This window comes from Mastigoproctus giganteus, chromosome 9 (genome assembly GCF_048544385.1).
Source record: "Mastigoproctus giganteus isolate SK-2022 chromosome 9, ASM4854438v1, whole genome shotgun sequence".
NCBI classification, from domain to species: Eukaryota; Metazoa; Arthropoda; class Arachnida; order Uropygi; family Thelyphonidae; genus Mastigoproctus; species Mastigoproctus giganteus.
Window position 1 is genome coordinate 124,024,851 of NC_143583.1, and position 22,043 is coordinate 124,046,893.

At 36.8% G+C, this 22,043-nt stretch overlaps 1 protein-coding gene across 1 annotated transcript in view; it reads left to right on the forward strand.

The window, feature by feature from the left end:
* The first annotated feature begins 7,282 nt into the window (after window positions 1–7,282).
* LOC150080702 (neuroplastin-like) overlaps window positions 7,283–22,043 on the forward strand; it is a 178,770-nt gene continuing 164,009 nt past the window's right edge. Inside the window, exons 1-3 of the mRNA XM_090381942.1 lie at window positions 7,283–7,377; window positions 15,003–15,181; window positions 21,799–21,912. Coding sequence (XP_090238068.1) covers window positions 7,349–7,377; window positions 15,003–15,181; window positions 21,799–21,912 — 322 coding nt within the window. The 5' untranslated portion in view covers window positions 7,283–7,348. The remainder of the gene's footprint in view (window positions 7,378–15,002; window positions 15,182–21,798; window positions 21,913–22,043) is intronic.

Sequence of the window (22,043 nt, forward strand, 5' to 3'; positions counted from 1 at the left end):
AGATCCTTTAACTCCTGTAAGGTCCGGTTGAGACGCCGCAGATCGGAGTTGCTGTTCCAACACAAACCACAGATGCTTGATGGGATTAATGTCTGGGGAATTTGGAGGCCAGAGCAATACCTGGAAGTCTTCGTTATGTTCCTCGTACCAGTCTTGAACAATCCGGGCGATGTGGTATGATGCATTATCCTGCTGAAAGACGGCACCGCCAGAGGGGTTGCCGTCTGTTGACCGTTGCAATGAAAGGGTGTACCTGTTCAGCAATGATGTTTAGGTAGACTGTTTACTGTCAAATGGCACTAGGGGATACCCAAGTTATCCCAGCAAAACATCGCCCAAAGCATAAGACCGCCGCCACCGGCTTGTTTTCGTCCCACGGTGCATCCAGGCACCATCACTTCCCAAGGTAAACGAAGCACACGTACCCGACCGTCCACATGGTGCAACAGGAAATGTGATTCATTGGCCCAGATGATTTTCTTACAATTACTCAAGGTTCAGTTTCGACGCTCGCGTGCCCATTGTAGGCGCTGTCGCCGGTGAACCGTGGTTAGCATGGGCACTCGGAGTGGCTTGCGGCCACATTTTCAGCAGGGTTCGATGTACTACGTGTTGTGACATTACTCCCATCACGAGCATTCCAATTACTGGCGAGTTGCGCCACAGTCGCCCTTCTGTTGCCACGTACCATCCGGGAGAGCCTTCACTCACCTCGAGCATCGATTAAGCCGTGGTCGTCCGACATCGCGCTGGCGGTTCGTGGGTTCCCATCCCCGGATCACTTTCAGTAGGTACTAATCACGGCTGACCGTGAGCATACCACCAGCCGTGCCGTTTCGGATATGTCCTGACCCAGTCGCCTGGCCATTACAATTTGGCCTTTGTCAAACTCGCTTAAGTCCGCTGCCTTTCCCATCTGAAGAACAAGAGTAAAACCGATTAACGGCTTTCAGTACGTTTTTTACACCGTGTCCCGACCCGCGCCATAGTTCACCTGCAGGTGCTTCGATTTGCATAACGACTCCGCTGTTCATGTTTTGGTTCATCGGTGTATATATAACATTAACAAAATGTAGGCTAAAAATAAAATAAAATGCATTCCATAGCGTGAAGACAAATTTCAATTTAACATATAAAAAGAAATATTTTAGTGTAATAAGAGCTGTTATGTGCTCAATATCTCATATATTCTTTAATTATTAGTTAATTATACAGGGATTACCTCGATTTCTTTATAGGCAGGCTTCTTATCAAACTCTCCTCATCCATCACGTGAAATAAATAAATTATAAAAACTTGATAAGCTACATCTTAATGTGTTCCATGCGGTCAGCACAAACGCAAACCAATAGTCCCGGATCACCAATGAGACCCCAACCTGACCCCCAAACCATCAACCGCGACGCAACTATCGGCATAGGAAAACATCATGTCAAAATTTCAAATAGTATATAAAAAAAAAAATTAACAAATACATGACATTTTCTTCCTCCTCAAGTTGGACGAGAACTTTTCAATCATACGTGTTCACAGGACGGAATGAAACTAAAAAATTCGCCGCTGTATCGGTATTTAAAAGAACTTTAATCCTCATCGCGCATGCGTTCATAATCGTCCGATATTAAAAAAGTACGAATGTTGATAGAATTTTTACATAATTTTATTTAAAGCCTTTCTACCATAAGTAGTTTACTGTAATTATGTTGAATATTAATTATTTTTGCTTCATTGAAGAGAAACGCGTGACCATTTACAGCGTGAAATGTTAATTCCGAAGCGTTTGCTCTCGACGCTCGAACTGAAGCCTCGTGTTGTTTAACGCGAAAATCCAATACCCCCCGCGTGGAACCTATATATGATGAGTCGCATTTTTTGCAAGAAATGGTATAAACCAAATCATGTTTGTTGCAAGGAAGAATTAGTTAAACGTTTTCTTAATAATGTATGCAATTTATGTATAGGTTTAGCTATTAATTTCATATATATGCCTTTACACAAGTCATTCAGTTTATTATACCAATAATATTATTATTAGCCATATAGTGCAAGGGAGCCTGAGGCTCATGCTGCACCAGGCAAAAAAAAAAAAAAAAAAAAAAAAAATCTGAGTTACCCTGAGAGAGAGAGAGAGAGTCAGAAGTAGAAGGAAATCACCAAGAAAGAGAAGAATGGTGATATCCAGCTCAGGACTCTGGGTGTGCCAAGCTCCTACTCACCAGATGTGAGCACGTACCCATGTTTGTACGCTTTCTATAAATACCTAAATTTAATCTCTCCCCCTCCCTTTGTAATGTGAAATTAAGAAAATTAATGGATCGCGTATCATCCTTCTGTTTCCAAAGTGAAATTCATTCTCTGTATGAATGTTATTTAATACTTGTAAAACAGAATTTATAGTGATCTGATTGGTTATTATAAGCATCGTCTAGATATCTACCGTAATACGAGATTTCTGGTATAAATGGATTCAAGTAAATATTCTCTGGTTTATCTAAGTATAGTTCTGCAATGAGTCCACTAATGCTAAGGCCCAAAGGTAAGCCAGAAATCTGCCTGTCTGTTTTGTCTTGGAATAAAATATAATTGGCGGAAACTAATAACTTAATGAGATCAAAAATGTTTTCTTTGGAGAGTCTGGTTTTATTGATATCAAGTAAATCCCAAATAATATCTAACGCGTATGGCACGTTTACATTAGTGTACAAAGACGCTACATCTAGAGAATATAGTTTGTGGTCATTCTTAATTTTGTGGTCTTTCAATCTCTTTAAAAGCGAGTCGTAATTTTTAATGCTATATTTTGAAATCTTTCTTTTATGATAGAATAAACGAATGTGGACAAAGACGAGAAGGCCGAGTTCTTGTACGAAACTATTGGGCGAATCGGATTGCATGGTTTATGTAATTTAATTTGGCCAAAAAGAGTAACAACATTATAGGTACGAGCTTTAATTTGTTTAAGTTGTGACATCGTAATATGGTCTTTTTTTCTCTATAGCGTTAAGGTTTTATTATATTTATTTATTAAATTGTAAAAAATCGAAGAATCAACCTCTTGGTATGTTGTTATATCTGATATGACAGTACATAATTTATCGATGTAATCCTTTTTGTTAAGTAACCACTGTGTCCCCTTTATCGGCTTTTTGTATGATAACATCTTTCTCTCAATTTACGTAATGCATCCGTTTAATGTTTATTCAAAATCGGGATATTCGTGACAGTGGTGTGGTTTATAATTCGATTAGCTTGTTGAACAAAAATATTTCTTTGAGGCAAGTCTCCAAGACAAAACTCAAGATCACCGATTAATTGTTTCTTAGGAAGCAGAGGTGGTGGTAAACTATTTATTACATTATCTGAATTCACTCAGTTTGTATTGACTATTCCAACCTCCCCCCTCCAACTGTGCCACAATTAAACCTGAGAATAGTCAAGTGTCATCGGGGCATACGCCAAGAGGTGCCAAAGTGTTCCGCACTCCTCAGATTGAACGGCACGGATCCCTGCCGCAAACAGTTCATTCCTCCTGATGACCCAGCTGTTCCTTCGTGTTGAGATCCGATGAAAGATGATTCGCTTGCTCATTCATCGGATCTCAACGAATCAGCAGACGAATCATCTTTCGAAACATGATAAAGTAGGTCTCATGTTTTGCACCATTCTCGGACGATTTGGACCTTGTGACACGGCGCATTAACCTGCTGGAAGCAATGTTTATCAGGTGGATAAGCTGATAAGCTGTGATACGCTGGTATCAGGGGACCGAACATGTGCCACAAAAACACCGCTCGCCCATTAACTCCGCCACCAGGCTGCAGTGTTGACAATTTATTTTAAAATTATTATTCTTAACAGCACCGAGCTTGTCACTCATACCCGTGTAGTTTACTTTGTCTGTAGAAATATTTTTATTTATGGGCCAATTTATACTTTGTGTAGAACGGAAAATCCATAGAGTTCTTAAGGGTTTTTCTACAGTTTTCCTGCTGGTTCCGGGTTTTTCTGTAGTGTTGAGTCCGTCGATTCACGCTGCTGTTACCATACCCTGGTTCTGCCTGAATATGCTTGCAATATAGTCAAACATCAACTGTGCTAAGACATTTGTTAAATAATTACAGTAGAGGAGATGAAAAATTACTGCGTATTATAAAAGGTGCGTACCTTATGCTTCAGATGGCAGAACTGTTTTGCAAACTATGATCTGCGGATGATCAACATAAAAAAAATTACAAGCCCAAGCTTGGGATTTCAAGTAAATTTGCCGCTTTATATGAAATCAAAATTGCCCAAATTATCTGAGATGGACCAAAATTGAATCGTACTGTTATTAGTAAGGGGCTCTATTTCATCAAAATCTGCCCGGGTAAGGCGGAAGTTCACGCATTTAGACACAAGGACAAGGTAGTACCAATGTGATCGCTCTTCTGCGAAATGTTCTTAATATAGAATAAAACACTTACAGCGTCATTTAGAAAAAACAAAGGTTATTATCATTCACTGTCATTACCATTAGACCTTCAGATTAGGACTTCATTTATCTCCTGAATTGCAATCATGCTTTCGTTCTGTCATCTCATTCTGTTATTACAATCGCATCACACAGCAGCCTGCCACTTTAACTACCATTTAGCATTGCTTAAAGTATCTTTGTGTGTAATGTTGTGTGGGTTTTAGCTGACAAATGGAAAAGCTACGATTAGCTCAATGACGAATGCAAGTGGAACAAATTTACAGGAGAAAAATTTGAAAGATGCCACAGCAGAAGGCATCATGCATATCTTAAATTCAAGCTATTTGCTAACCGTGTGTGCGTAAAACAACTAAGGCTATGAGGCATCAATATATTATATCTATAAATGCACATATTCCTCTCTCGGTTTGCTGTTTTTTCTGGAATAAAAACCCAAGTTTCCTGGGGACATGGCTGAGTTAGTCAGTCTCCGGGTAACTTAGCCACATTGAACATATTTAAAGTAAAGGACTTAACGTTGCCCCTTGTCACCTGAATACAAAACATTATAAAATAAGAAGGCAATGGTAGTGTAAAATCTAAGGCCTGACGTAGCCCAGTGGTCAGGAGCGAGAGTGCATAGCACGCGTTCCTTAAGTGGACTGGGGTTTAAGCCCGTGACTACTAAATACGATAAATATTTGTATTGACGATTTATTGTAAACTCTACTGACTTGGTTGTCGTGCCGGATTATAAACAGAATATTTATTTATTTATAAACTCCTAAAGTTTTCGTAGATTCTATTTGAATTGCAAATTTCCGTTTTTAAATTTCACTTTAGAACACTATCGAAATCAGCTGTTTTTTAAAGAATTCATATGTTTAATAACTAATTCTTCAAATTTAAATAAGTATGTTATTTTATTTATATCAGTTTAACCATTAATGGTTTATCCTTGAACATCTATTTGGATAGAGGATGTACTTTACTGTAACAAACTGATGACAAAATATTTTCAGAGTTCACGTAGTTGTTTATTTACACAACAATTATTTATTTCAGAGTTCACGTTTATTTACACATTTCATGTGTAAATACATTCTTTAAATGTTCACTCTCTGGATCAAAACGTGTTACCTGCTGCATACTACCCATCAGTGTAAAAGTTGTGTTCGGTAGAGGTACTATAGAGGGGAAGAGGGTTAAAAACCTCTAGTGGCCAGTTATGGTTGATAGCAAAGCGGAACAGAACGTATCGAGCTCTTATTAATATTCTGATACGTTTGTTTGGTTAATTGGCGGCCATTTATTCTCCGAGGCAACCATGGCTACGAGGAGTCAGTATATCGTGCTGTAAAGCCAGTGTATTATGTGGTCGATTTTTCTGTTTTGAGGGATGAAAAAAACTGAGTTTTAAGGATAAAAAGCCGTGCTCTGTTCACCCATGAAAAAGAAATAAAAGCCCATAAAAGTTTCGTTGGTTGAAAGATTAGGCATGCCTATCGGTCGCTGTGATGCGAATCCATTTTCAGGTATTTTCGTAATTTACAAACTGAAGAAGAAAGTTATGTAAAAGGAGGTTAATCTCCACATTCAGTGATAATTTATACAAACAGTAAATTGTTGTTGACCCTGATCTATACTGTGTGATGAGCATGATAGATATAAATTGTGCCTGTTAAGTATTATTTTTAATTGAATTCGTTTTTAATCACACGTTTGAAACATTATATTACATTGCTTTTCTTTGAACTCGATTTCACCCGATTTGTTTAAAGAAATTTAAAAATGGCCGATAACTACTTCCTGAATATGATTTTATTTTTAGTGAAAAATAATTTCCTTACTTTAGATTTATTGTTCTGTTCGTGGCTGAGTTAGTCAGTCTCAAAAGATCAAGTTCCAAAGATCAAGGCGTACGATTCCAAAAAATAAAAAAAAAAAAAAAACATATGCGTTTGGAAATACATAAAGAAAAATTTGTTAATTTATATATCCTTAATATACCTGTATTATATTTTTTTATTTACATACATCAGTAAATTGGAATGTGAATTTCTGGCATTTATTGTGTATTTTTAAATTTCCTACCGCTGTTTAATTATTCGAACTTAAGAGAAAATCTAATTTTAAATAAGCTTTTTCAAAATTTTATTTACGCTACATAATTTAAATTGACTTGGTTTACCATAAATGTGCCCTTGAGTAGTACAGTTGGTATAATTATAGTCCTCTCACACCGGCTGGAAAACACCTGAGTTCGAATCCCATCAACGTCGCGAGGAATTTTTATGGGTCTTTTTTCTTCTTCCGGAAACTCCGGTTTTTCTACGAAAAACGGCATATTTTTGTTCTTGTTTATACTCCGGCACGACCACCAGGTCAGTGGAGTTTACAATAAATCAATCAATACAAATGTTAATCATATTTAGCAGTCACGGACTTGAACCCCGGTCCACTCAAAGAGCGTGTGCTACTGCACGCGCGCCCTTGACCACTAGGCTACATCAGGCCTCGACCACAGAACATACGCAATTTATACACATAACATATACGGCGCAATATGGCCTAAGTTGCTGATGTGTCTGACAAGCAACCATTAATGTTCAATCCAGACCGGGATCATCGAAGGATTTTAGAAACCCTTGAAGAAGAAGGGAAGGGATTATTTCTTTCTATTCTTTTATAATACGCTAATATTCTTTTATAATATGATAATTTTAGTAAATAACATTAACTTTACATATGAAATATCTCGTCTCCCTTGATTTTCTGAAACTCTAATCGTGATCTCTTATATTTACAAGCTATCGTGCCAAAGAAGATAAACAACTATTAAGTAAAACTAAACTCCTGAAAGAAAACGAACCGTTAGAGCTTTCTTGTGATCAAATGGATGACAGCGTGTTTCCTGTCAATTGGTAAGTTGAAAGATTATTTATTCTTATTGATTAGTATGATATATTCTAGAACAAAATCTTTCTCCCTTTTCTTCGCCGACTTCTTAAAACATTTTTGATGACCTCATATCCCCCAAGCAAGTTGATAACAAAATAAATGCTCACCTTCGATTGGTATAGTAAAAAACAGGGCCGTGCAAAGGTGGAAATGCTATTACGTAACTATAGCAAAATGATAGGGTGGCCCCAAAACCAATCCTGCACCTGTGACTCCCAGATACTCTTGCACGGTCTTGGTAATAGATATATCGAAGCTGAACTGTGGATCAATGGATCAGTGCTGTGGAGTCAAGTGTCACGCTGAATGCTTTTTTAGTCTGACTGATGTTTTGCGCATGGAAGTGCCTGGAGAACCCTTTCTACCCGAGTGCGTTCCAACTGTTTACTTGGAAGGAGGGAGGGGAAGTGGTCTTGGTGTGTTTCTTCTATGAAGTAAGTTCACTGGTCGCAATATATGAATGTTGCATGCTACTTTGATGTTCTGCCGTTTTGTCAGGAATAGAAAGATCATTACTGTGCTTCGATTCTATATTTCTCTTCTAGCCTAGGTAAAAGAGAATAAAATCTTTATTAAGCCTTAGTTTTTATCATTCGGAGCCAATTCCCTTCCCCCGCTCTCCTTGTCATTGAGTTACCTCAGTGTTGTTTCACTTTCAAATAACTCTCACTTACCAAAAAAAAAAAAAAAAGAAAAAAAAATAGGATTCACAAACAGTGTGTTAAAAAAGAATTGTGCAACTAAGATCTCTACAATAATATTGTACAATTTATGGATTTGATTTCTTTTTAGAATCAAAACTTTATTTAATTCCAAATATTGCCGAAGGGGGCGCCGATGCATAAAGCGACGTTGATGAAAGATGGTTAATAACAGGTTTACAGCAGCAGCTACTCAATGTGTCCTCCACTACATTCTAGTACTGGGCGTTGTTGACTTAGTATTTCATCAATCACAGCGGAAAATAAATAACATATCGGTTAGAATTGTTTACACTTCTTAGCGTATGACATATTCCATCGATAGCAGAAACGTCGGAAGACCTCTGTATGCAGGCTTGAGGTGGTACCATAATGAAAAATCGGTTAGTGTCAAGTCTGGAGATCGAGGATAGAGGAATTCATGTGGATAGCTACCATTGGCTTTAAAATGGACTTATATATATATATACTTTCTTCCATTGAATAGCTATTTTAAGTTCAATATTCATCACTGTTTCAGCTATGTTGGACTTAAAATATGTAACTATAAAACATTAGCTTACCAACTTAGGCAATTTGCAACTTTCAGATCTTCCATGTCACTGCAATAATCCCATATATGCTCCTTTTGTAGATCAACACTGCGGACATATTATCACTGGCAATCTGGATATTGTCAATAACATCTCACTCAAAGCTTGCATGGAAAAAGGATTCAAATTCAGGCCAATACATAAAGCCTATTTAAATAACATCTACAAAGATCTGTATCTCAACATCTTGCAATAAGTTAGCATGCAAATATATGATACCTCATGAAGCATTTCAAAATTGGATAAACATTGTATACAAAGACATTGTAAAAACAGTTTCTGAGGCTTATAATCTTTATAATAATCCGCACATGAAGTATTCTTATCTTAAAAAACCTATTTTGGATTTATAGCAGAACTTTATCATCACTCCAGTGGATAAGGCTTCTTTGCTATTTTTGCAAACAGTTTTATTATCCACTCTTAAAAAGGAAGTTTATAGCAGCACCACTTTTCTACGTTGTTATCTTGGCATTAACACAACCATTAAAAAACTTATGGCCCTGCATAAAAAGTTGCACACTAAAATTCGAAATTCTACATTACCATTTTTATATATGATAGCCAAGTTCCACAAGCAATCTGTCGGCTTCAGATTCATCACAAGCGCTAAAAAAAGTGGCTGTTATTTGCCAGGTAAGCAGTTTTTTAAATTTCTAAATACTATATTTATTAATCTTCCATCTACCTGGATCATCAATGATAATCAAAACGTCATCAAAACCATTAATTCTAATACTGTACTAACATTTTTAGCATTGAAACATATGACTTTTCAAACCTATTTACTTCTCTGCCACATCATCTGATTATTTTTGTACTTAATCAATCATACTCTAAATATAAGAACATTTTACACATAGATGAGGTTGTTTGGAACAGCTATATCAACCTATGTATTCTCAACAATTTCATTTATGATGGTAAATTTACTTTTAGACAAACTGTCGGAGTGACCATGGGCTCACAAATTTCAAGCATAGTTTCTAATTTATTTCTACATTATTATGAAGATTTATATACTCATAACAATCCAAACCATAATTGCTATGCTTTTCGCTATGTCGACGACATCCTTGTTTTGAATGTTCATTTTGAGAATACTGCTAAAACTATATACCCAATCGAACTTACCTGGAATAAAGAAAACAATGGTAATCAATACGCTAACTTCCTTAATTTAAATAGTCCCCATCTTCATCATAATTTGGAATTATTTGACAAAAGAAGTAAATTTAATTTTAACATTATTTATCTAACTAATTGAAATTCTAATTTTTCTATTAAAGTTCATAAAAACATCTGTACGCAGATTATTCCGCTCGCAAATTTAAGCAGTAATCAAACACTTTTCACTAATTCCTTAAATGGCCTTTGTACTAAATTATTCAATAACGATATTCCAATTAACTTTATCAATTATAATATAAAAAATATGTCGTCATTCATCAAACAAAAATTTGGATTTATTATGTCTCATTTTGGTTAGTGCTAACTTGATACTTGTATAGATGGTATATTTTAATGGTAGTAGTTCTACTTCAAAAGTGAACGCATTACAAGACTTCTCTCTGAACGATATTTATGCTTTTCACTCTCTAAGTTTATTTTCTTTATTACTTTTAATAATCATTTACAATCGTAACGGTATTTTATTTTCTTCTTATCGTCTATGGCATGTTGCTCTTTCACATTTCTTCAGAATTTTTTCTCCAGTCAGCCTTAATATACACAAATTAGTTTCACATTCATTTTTATTTCTTTTCGATAGCTCAACTTACTCAGTTCTATTATAGAGGGCACTAGTGTTTTTTTAATCAGCTTTCTACTGAGCAACTCCACAGTTGTCATAGCTCTTCTGTATATATTCCATTTATATTTATCTTGATAAAATATTTATGCCTTTCTTAGTAATACATTTTTGCTTACCTTGATGTAACATAACGAATAACAGGTATTTAATTGTTCTCTATTATTCATCATTTTTACTCTATTAAATTCTTATATATTTTTATTTTTCGGCATTCTGTATTTTTTGGCATTTTAAAATATAACACAGGCTAGTGGTATTAGTTTCTACTTCAACTAACACTCTCTCAGTCAAGGCCCCCTCTCTGTAAGGTATTTACGCACCTAGCTTGTCTAGTATCCCTTAAACTCTTCTCTTTTCTTTTTCTCTTTCTACTCTTCTTTCTTCCATCCGTTGAACTATTAGTGTAATACGAGGGTGATTCGGACATTCTTACTTTTCCTATTCTTTGCTATTTTGGCCTCCTTTATCTTTATTACCTTTATCCTTCCCTTGCCCTGCTTTATTTCCCATTTCTATACCACTGTCTGTCACACTTAATACATTTGTGATCTCCAAATTCACATTTTCGTCTCTCTCTTTCACATTTTCACACATTCAGCTCTATATATATATATATTTTTTTTTTTTCGTCCTTTAAGCGATTCGGAATTTTCACCTCTTTTATTTTTACTACTTCTTCATTTCCCTCCGCCTTTACATTACATTATATATTCTCAAGTTATGTTCATGAAATCAAGGCATTTATTATTCTTTTTTAATTAATTTATACTTTAATTTGTTTAATTTAATTTCCTTAACTTAATTACATACACTGCATTGGGACTACCTTACTTATGTTTTTGGAGATTCTATCGTTTTCTCCATCCTTTTTTTTTTTTTTCTCTCTCTATTATTTTTAATCTTTCCTTCATTAACACCAGTTTGTATAGAAACGTAGTGGTTTGGTACATGATCAGGTGTAGTCCCCTGATGAAATGCCTGATCTATGTGCGGCGCCTCCGTAGCCAGGTGGGAAGGAGCAGCAGTGCATAGCACACGCTTCTTGATTAGACCGGGGTTCGAGCCCGTCACCACCAAATACGGAGAATGCGGAAAGGTCAGGGAATGACCACCGCATATCCCGGAGCAATATGGCCTTAGTTGCTAATGCTCCTAAAAACCAAATAACAAACATAACCTGATCTATGTACCAATTTTGTTTAGTGTGAACCAACCTTTTTTTTTTTTTTTCCCTCTCTCCTCCTTATTTACCGTCCTCCCACCCTCAGTTTGATGCTCACTATTTTTTGTATTAGTTAATCATACATTTCTTCTTTACCTTTCAGCTTATCTACGTTTTGATTGGCTCGTTGATTCAGCCTTTAATTTTATATAATTTTACAATTTTCTTTTTTGTAGGATCTTAATATTATTTTTCTTTATATTTCTCATTCTTTTCTTTTTCTTACTTTTCTTCTATTAGGCTCGGCATCTTGTGTTAAATACTTCTCCATATTTTTGTATTTTCTATTAATTCTTTCTGATTTCATCCATATACTTTTGTATCCTGTTTTTGCAGCTTTGCGCATTCAGGTGCAATCCCTGTTTTTTCTTTTTCTTTACATTTCCTATTCATGCATACTATATATATATATTTATTTTTTTATTTATTTATGGACCACTCTGTATTTATTCATATTTTTATTTGCATTTAAGAAATGCACCGCGTTTTTGTTTGATCCTTAGCTTTTGGGCAAAGTGGTTATGTAACTTACATTGCAAAATTTGAAAAAATTGGTCGAAACACTGTAAAAATTCTATCATAAACATTTTGTGTACCGTAGAACCTGTTGGTACTCGCCGAATCCCATTTGAAGAACTGCCCAGTACCTGTGCCCGCAGTTCTTCAAGGGTGGGGGGGGCGGTTTCGACCAAAACCTTAATATATCATGCTTTAAGTAAGTAATTAAATAAATTTTTAATAATCGACAATTCTACAAACTTAAATTAATAAAAATGGTAGTTCAACCTCCGCCTGGTACACTGACGATACACAACTCTGTAAAACCGCCAGAAGTTTACATAATGTTTGTGCCGTTTATCTGTTTTGTTGTTTAGATGTTTCTGATCACTTTGTCACCAGGAAGGCGATCACCTGCAAAGCCTGCCCAATCCCCGTTACACCACGAGCAGTTGAGCCACAACGACGTAGCCAAGTGGTCAGGAGATAGAGTGCAGTAGTACAGGCTCTTTGAGTGGACCGTGGTTCAAGCATGTGACTGCTAAATACGATTAATGTTTGTTTTTAGGATTTACTGTAAACTTCTTTGACCTGATGGTCATGCCGGAGTAGAAACAAGAACTAAGCTTGAACCGTGGTGGACTCCAAATATCTCGTACAGAATGCTCAAAGCGAGTTTGGGATCCTTGTGAAAAAAAAATCCTGTGCTACTTATGTTGTTTCTGGCCATTTTGCCACCAGGGAGCAGCGAGCATCTGATATGCTGGGTAGCAGCCTACCAGTTCTATTCTTATTAGTGGCAAAAAACCACAGGAATTCCACATGCACTGGAAGCAGTGCAATGCCAGTGGATGCCAGCAAAAACCCTTACCACTGGGAATTCAACCCAGGGTAGCAACATAAGATCCCACCTCTAGAGGCTAGAAGTATAGTGTATTCTGTTCCAGAAGGGACTAGTATAAACAAACAAAAAAAAAAAAAAAAAAAACAGACTAGAGGATAATATAAGAATTAACAATCTTTGATTTAAAGGTTAACTATAATACAAGATCTTCAAAGAAGCTCCTGAGAGCAGAAGAAAATCCCAGCTAAAGTTATATACAAACCAGGTGTGGAGGTCCCAATCAGGGAAGTTCTGGGGGCCTAAACCAAAAAAGTCAAAGTCCAAATCGAGGAAGATCAGGAGGTCAAGTCCATATCTTGATTTCACTCAGCAGAAAAGACAAATGGAGATCTGGATCATAGATTAAACTTTCAAGTTGGTCAGAAGAATTATCCATTAGAATCTGTAACGACATTGAAACAGGAATGGTCACGGAAGGTTGTTGAAATATCTTCTGTTTCTTAAGAGGATCTGTTTCCTTTTATTGAATACTTCAGAAGAGAAAGTTTGTAGAGTATTGAATGAAGGGCTATCAACCAATGCCATTCGTTGCATTGCACTAAGTTGTTCATTGAATTTTGTAGTTTAAATCTTGAGTCTAAGTTGCAAGAGAGGCACATGGATGCACAGACTATATTAAAGTAATATAGTCTGTGGATCCATGTTTCTTCAGCTCCTCTGCAAAGTTAGAAAGGCTGAACTGAAAAAGTTTAAAGTTAATGAAGCCATGCCCTGTCAAAATTAACGTTGTATTCAAGCTGAGAGAAAATCACCCATGAACATTCTTACTTGTATTAAATTTAACTTCTTGTAAGAATTGGCGGGTAATATTGCCAATAGAGCTTATGTGTCCCAGCGGGATTTCCATACATATGTTAACTCGACCCATATGCAATGTTTTTCTCTTTTGACGCCTGCGGAGAGAGCACAGGAAATCCCTAGTATCTCAGTTGGAATTCCGTGTTCGGCCCGTAGTAAAGTCCTATGAATAGATGCAACTTGCAAGTCCAAAGATAAAACACCTGCTAAGATCTACAAGGTAGGAGGTGACACTGTCCTGCCGGCTCGCAACATTTCTAGAACCATAACAAGTTGAATGAATATAAACTTCGCTTGGAATTTCACGTTGTAGCCCCGGAGAACCACACACCTGAAGCAAAGATAGTAATTGGGTAAAAATTGCGTTGTATGTAATATAAACAAAGTTTGTATGCCTAACTGTTCAAAAAAACCCCCCACCAATCGCATCTGGTGATTCGAATAATGGCAGCTATAAATTTCTTGATCTTGGTAGCTGGTAGTATTGAGACTAGAGATAAAATTTAACCGGTCGTATGTGTGTGCACATGTAGATGTGGACACACGCACACAATCATCTACAAACACAAGGAGGCTATCATGTACTGTACTTTGCATCAGGCCTCCCGTTAGCTCTCGACACCCCCTACGCTGTGAAATTTAATAGTTAAACTGAGCCTCCGAGATTTGGACAAACTCTGATTGGAGAGGAGATTTTTTTATTGGAGAATAACAGAAATATGGCTCAGAAAAATAATTGAAATAAACTTAGAGCTGTTTTCATGCTGCAAATTATTATCCAAATCAGATTATTGTGCTACGAAGTGACAAGATAATTTGAAACAAGATATCACTGAAAATCAATAAAATATACGTATTTTACCGTTTTAATTATTCCTTTTGGCTTTAAGTTACTTATTGTAGCCCAGCTATACGCTTTGGAGAATTTAATACCGAAAATTGTATTTGTAAGAATTATATCTTCTTTTATTGCATTCGATCCCATTTTATTGCTTGTATTAAAAAAATATCTGCACTTCGAACACAGTCATTCTAAATAAACATCTATATTGTCTATAGGTACAAAGATGGCCGTCGTATACCATCAGGAGAAGGTGGTACTGGCTTAACAATTGAAGGAAAGTGGTTAATAATTAATAACGCACAAGAATCAGATGCCGGGGACTATCTATGCACGGTGGAAATTTCAGATCTTTCACACCCAGGAGTGGATGTTGGCCAGATGATTCAGGTTACAAGTGAGCTCTTGTTATAGTTATTATTTTCATTCATGTGATAAAAAAAGAAAAAAAAAGACCTCGCTCTGATTTTTCGTGTGGCCGGAATATCGCTTTTTGTATTTAGTTGGTAATTTTCTCGAGAGATGGTGCTACTCTACAAACAGAATTTTATTTTATTGTTGATGGGTGTTCCTACTGGAATAAATATACCAAAATCGTTGGACTGTGTACTGCTTGAAGAAATATCATTTTTGGTTTTTCCATTTTATGAATTGATATTTTCAAATCAAAATTTATTTCGTAAGTGTTTTATGCTATGGGGCATATAGAACAAATAAAAGGATGTGCAAGATTCAAATTTAACAAAATAAAGTTATTTTAAGCTAGAAGTAAAAAGAAAGTGGGAATTATTAAAATATTTATTCATATTCCAAATAATAATAATAATAAAATAAATAATCCATTTCAAAGCTCATGGGACCATCGGAACGACATCTTTCCAAATAACCTGGTATAAAACACTATTATATTATTTCTGTCATATTGTAATGTTACGTAATGTTAGGCAACGTCATTATTCCTTTTTATGTCTTGTGTCCTCTTATGATGGCGCACCACCACTGTCCTTATTGACATTGTCGTGGTGCTTCAATTTTCGTTTGGTCATTCATCATAATGTTAACATTTGGAGATTTACTTTATGATGTGGAGAGTCATCTTATAATGCTCACAAAAGTTCTTCGTATGCTTGGTCACCCGAGAACTTTTTGACCTGTGTGGATATACATCATGGGCCAAAAATCAAGACAACTTAAAAAATACAATAAAACAAGTCATTTACATTTGTATTATGTACAACGTCTAAGAAGCAAAACCAAATTGATTGCTGTCGTACATGCACCGTTAAGAAATAGGGGGTCCATGTAGAAACTGTTTAACAGAATCGTGACCAACGCTGGTTAGTTTGTATTGACTTTTCGTTCGTGCTATATTTATTATTATAATGTAGTAAACATTCAGTAAATACCAGATCTGACAGTAACGCAGCCGTACTAATTAAAGAACAAAATTATTTTATCACTAACATTTAACGAGCATAATCACTGTCAGAGTACTCTGTCTCACTTCAAATACAGTCTGGTGTCACTGCAATGTCCGTTTCTCGAGATGTTTTTGTTTCTTATGAAAGCTCCTTCCTCGTAGGGATTCTTTCATTTCGGAAACCATATCTGTCACAGGGACTCATAACCGATATGAAATAGGATATTTCCGAATTCCATTGATTCAGAACGTTCGCGACACTAACGTCTCCTGACAACATGCATTGTCCTGAACACAAGCGAATGACAATCAGAAATAAAGAAATATTATGCATGACGAAGCGCTTCCAATGATAGGGCAAATAAAAAAGAATAGGAATGCAGCGATTGGACGTTGAAATATTATTCACCCATGTCTAAACTTGAATATACCTTTCCCATTACACAACGCAAGTTTTCGTGACACTGGAAAGATTTGGAAGATTTTATAAAGGTCTCTACAATTGGGACTGCAGTCAGTCGACCTCAGGCAGAGGGAATCGGGTTTTACCCCGAGTTATTCCTGTTTTTGTTTAGCTCGCACTACAGGCAAGGCAAATCGGCTCCATGAACACAAGTAACATATAATACAAAATAATATGACTGACTTGTTGATTCACCTAAAATTACATGATAACAACAACGCGCGCAACAAAGTAAAATAAAAGAAACTGCACAATGGTATGTTTCCTAATAACAAAAGATGCTGCCTTGTGTCTGAGGGAATCTGTGGTAAACTGGGTTTATATCAAAGCAGGAGCGGAATTTATCGAGGCCTTTTCAACTACGGCTGATTTAGAGGTTTGACTAGAATTCTCTCCTACATGGCAGCCGCCCTCAGTAGACAACAAATCCTCATCATCTGGGTTTCTTAGAAAATGAAATGCGCGATTCTTTATGCCGTTCTTCTAGCTCAGCGATTCCCAATTTATTTTTTGAGAATGCGATCCATTTTTTTTTTTTTTTATGTGAACCCCAAACACGAGAGGTGTTAGAACCTATAGTACTTAGTACTGTGTTTGGGTTGGAGGTTGAGAAGACGAAAGAAGATATTTGTTGACATTGGATTTAAACTTCTGTAGATTGTAATTTTCAGGAAATACGTATGGAGGAAGGTTGTTCCAGAAAACGGCAGTTGAATGAATAAATGAGGAAGAAGAAAAGTTGGTTCTGTGTGTTTGTAGTTGGACAGTAAATGGATGTTGGCTGGTGGCGGCACGTGTTCGGACTGTTTTGAAAGAGAGAGCGGGAATTATAGAAGCCAATTCAGAAGAACATTGCCCATGGAAGTATCTGTAGAAGAGGCATGCAGCAGAAACAGTACGTCTATGAGAAAGCGAGTGGAGAGACTCTGTTAGAGATGAATCATTAATTAACCTAACTGCCCTCTTTTGAATGGAATCAAGAAGCCCGAGAGAAGTTTTGGGGGCACCACCCCAGATGTGGGAACAATATTCCATGGCAGGGCGGATTTGCGATTTGTACAGAGTGAACAGCTGTTTGGAAGAAAAGTAACGCCGAGAGCGAAAGAGAAAACCAAGTTTTTTAGATGCAGAGGAAGCAATATTTGTAATGTGCTTGTGCCAAGAGAGATTAGAAGTCAGGGTAATCCCCAAAAGAGATATATCATTTTGCTTAGAAATCGGAGTGTCACTAAAGATAAGCATAGGAGCAGAAGAATCCTTTTTTGCGAGATATAAGACAAGACTGAGTTTTACAAGGGTTGAAATCAACTAAGTTGTCTTTGCCCCACTGGAGAATTACCCGAAGATCGGCATTTAAGGAATTGGTAGCAGATTTTCGAGAAGTTGAAGCTGATTGAGCAGGACAAGATTTCTCAAAATGGAAAGTGGAATGCAATGTGCTATAATCGGCAAAACTATGGATAGGATTCGCAGTCAATGGAAGAAGGTCATTAATATACAAGAGGAAAAGAGTGGGGGAAAGATCTGAACCTTGGGGGACACCGGCATTAGTGGAGAAGTTAGAAGACAGAGAGCCATCTACCATCACCCTCAGTGAGCGATCAGAGAGAAAACTGGATAACCAATTACTAAAAACAGTTGGCAAACCATAAGATGGAAGCTTATTTAGAAGACCTTTATGCCAAACACGATTGAAAGCCTTTGAGATGTCAAGAGCAACTACTTGTGTTTCACCGAACCTTTCCATTGAATAAGTCCATAAATGGGTAACATAAGCCAGAATATCACCAGTGGATCGACATTGACGGAATCCATATTGGCGATCGTTGATCAGACGGAAGGTTTCTAGGTAGTTTCAGAGTTGGCGGTTAATTGATTTCTTCATTACTTTAGAAAGAGTAGAAGTAATTGGATGGAAGGAATTTGTTACCCTTTTTAGGAACTGGCTGGATATGAGCAAATTTCCAAGCAGAAGGAAAAACACCTTTGAAATAAGAAAGTGAAAAAAGGCGGCAAAGAATAGGAGGAGTAAGTTCAGGAGCACAGGTTTTGAGAACAAGTGGAGAAATACCATCAGGACCTGGAGCTTTCTTAACATCAAGATTCATCAAAATCCTTCTGATATCCTTTTGACGGAAGACCACAGGAGGCATTGAATGGAGCGTGTTGGGAATGGTGGGAAGTGTTTTACCAAGATCATTAATACATGAGCTGGAATAAAAATGGGATGCAGCAGGTCAGCTTTATCCTTGGCTGAAGTGACGACAGAACCATCTGGTTTGGACAGAGGTGAGAGCAGAGATGGGCAAAAGTTGTGGCCAATAGCTTTGGCAAGAGACCAGAATGCTCGGCTACCATTAGGGAAACAAGCAAGTTTTCTACTCTTAGCCTGTTCAAACTCTAGTTTGGACTGATTAATAACTGCTTTACAATTGTTGCGAGCTTTAGTGTAGGCAGAAAATGAAACTGAAGAATTAGAAACAAGCCAATTACGATATGCAACATTCTTCTCTTGAACAGCCTTAGCACATTTATTGGAAAACCAAGGTTTAGATAAAGGACGAGATTTTAAAGTGGAGTGTGGGATAAAGGATTCCATTCCTGCAAGAATAATTTCACTGACACGATCTGAGCAAACGTTGACATCAGAAGTTTTGAAACAGTAATCCGACCAAGGGAAAGAAGAAAAGAAGTCTCGCAGGTCATCCCATTTTGCATTCTTGTAATACCAAACAACACGAGGTTGGGAATAGCCATGAGATAAAGGTTCCATTGGAGAAGAGACAATCACCAAGTTGTGATCTGAAGTGCCTAAGGACCTCTCACTTCGACCGTGTACTTAGAAGGGTTGTTTGTGAGAAAAAGATCAAGCGTACTGGCTGTATGATTAGGATTGTCAGGTTTTGTGACCCAATTCAGTTAAAACCCGAATAAAGTCGGCCCGACTTTCTTCGGGGCCAAGGGCCTTTACTGAGACATTTTTTGAAAATTATGACGTCAGTTGAGCCAAAAGAAGGCTATTTTCATATTAAAAAAAAAAAAAAAAAAACACATGCGCACTACTCTTCTTAAATTTATCGTGTAGTATTTAAATAATGTAACACGTTGAAAAGAATTTCCATACACATGACGCAGTTTGTCCTATCCACTCCTGCTATAATTATAGAAATAAATACATACTTGATACATTTTTCAACGGCAATGCCACGCTAAGGCATTGGCGAAAGGGCCTCTCGCCCTTTGCACATTTTTGATAGGGTCACATAAATTTAAATGTCATGGAAAAAGTTAAAGGTTCTTCATTATTCCATTTTCTGCACAGCCTGTCACTGTGTCAAATATTTTGATTTTTTAAGAGGTGTGGTAATAAAGTTCCCATACTGATGCTGTTGCGGCCATGTTCGATGAATTTGAAAATTAACGAAGTGGTATGTTGTAGTTCAAACTTCCTCAAACAAATGGTGATACAGAGATTGTCCGGTACGCTGACTGACTGAAAATAACAACCAGTTTCGTTAGTAGCGTTAACGTCAGTGTTACGATTTTCAATTGAGCAATGAACGAATATCAAATTTTGCTTTAAACTGGGAAAATCTGCAACAGAAATGTATGAAATTTTAAAATTCTTTATGGTGATGAAACGTTAAGTTGTACCAGTGTTTTCAATGGTATAAGCGGTTCAGAGACAGATTTGAGGATGTTCGTCATGACCAAAGAAGTGGGCGTCCATCACATCTCGAAATTAGGACAGAATTGGAACAGTTCGGGAAATTGTGGCAAGAGATTGTCGTTTGACCCTCAGAATGATGGCTGTAGAGTTGGATATGAATAAGAAGACAATCCATAAAATTCTGCATGAAGAGTGTCATCATGCGAAGACTTTATCCAGACTTGTTAAGGAAACGTCAGAACATGCAGTGAACTTCAAAATCATTACCAAGGCCCAAAACGTTTCGTTTACAGAAATCCAGGATCAAGACTATGTTGATCATGTTTTTTGACAAACAAGGCTTGGTTCACAAGGAATTTGGACCTGAAGGAGAGCGAGTCAATGTTGCGTGCCTGCGTTCCACGCATAGTTGCTTCAAAGACTGTTAAAGCACATTTCCCGGGTGAGCTGCAATTTTGAGAGAAAGGCAGCTGGTTCTTGTTGTACGACAATGCCCACCTCCCATTTCGCTCTTGTTGGGAAGACATTTCTGCCTTCACATGATACATATCAACCATGTACCCTACCCTCCCGATCTAACACCAGCGAACTTCTTTCTCTTCCCAAAGTGAACTTCAAAATCGCTCTCTAAGGGAAGAGATTTCAGGATGTTGGTGATATAAATAAAAATGTAACCGCCGAACTGAATATCATTTCTTCGGACGCCTTCGCCGATTCTTTTTAGAAACGTTTAGAACGGTGTAATAAGTGAATTCAATCGGGTGGTGATTATTTTGAATCAAAACAAAACCGTGTTTTTAGATCTTTCACTTTGTGTTCTTTTTATTGCACCTCTCCGGGAATTTCATTGCCACACCTCCTACGTTATGCTAGATACGATCTTGTCCACGTATCTTCTTTTTGCCGAAATCATATTTTAAATAGAGGGAGAAATAAAATTAGCCGTTATAATGACCAAAACATGTGCGTAAGTAAGATTGCCCAAACATCAGATCGCTGCTTTAATAACATCAAACGTGTGGGCCCACATTATGATTTTAGCACTAGTTGGAGTGGCGTCTATTAATCCTTGCAATTTACGCAGTGACTTAGTAAGAAGTAATATTTTATTAAGTTCAACGTATTATTTATCAATATTTTGTACCTTAAAAATCAAATGTTAGGAACTCATTCGTTGGGAATCGCTGTTCTTTTAGCTGTTGCAAGAAAAATAACTTCAATGGGCAACGTTTTACTTGAAAGAAATTGGAGGAGTTTCTTGACAGTGGTAAAGTATGCGTGAGAGCAACTACCAAAATTCATTCAGTTGAGGGAGGATTTTCAAACTAGGAACGTCCTAAATGTATTATGAGGATCACGTTTTGTGTTGAAAAACAGTTGTTTTTTGCATAAACATTTTAATTAAATATTGTTTTATAGAGTTAAGAGAAATCATAACCTTCCCTCTGTTTAACATTTCAGCTGAAGCCCGTGTAATCCCTTTTCCGCGGAAGATTAGCGTGGTGCAGTATCGTAATTTATCGCTAGAGTGCAAAATTAAAGGCTATCCAGTCCCTCTGATATCTTGGTTGGTGGGTAAGTTTTTACTTCAATGTTTTAACAAAACAAAACAAAAAAAGGCAAAAAAATATTTGTGAAAGAGTTTTTGTTTTTACCTTGTCAGTGTGCCATTTAAGCTCCTATTAATACTAAAGATTGCTATTTAG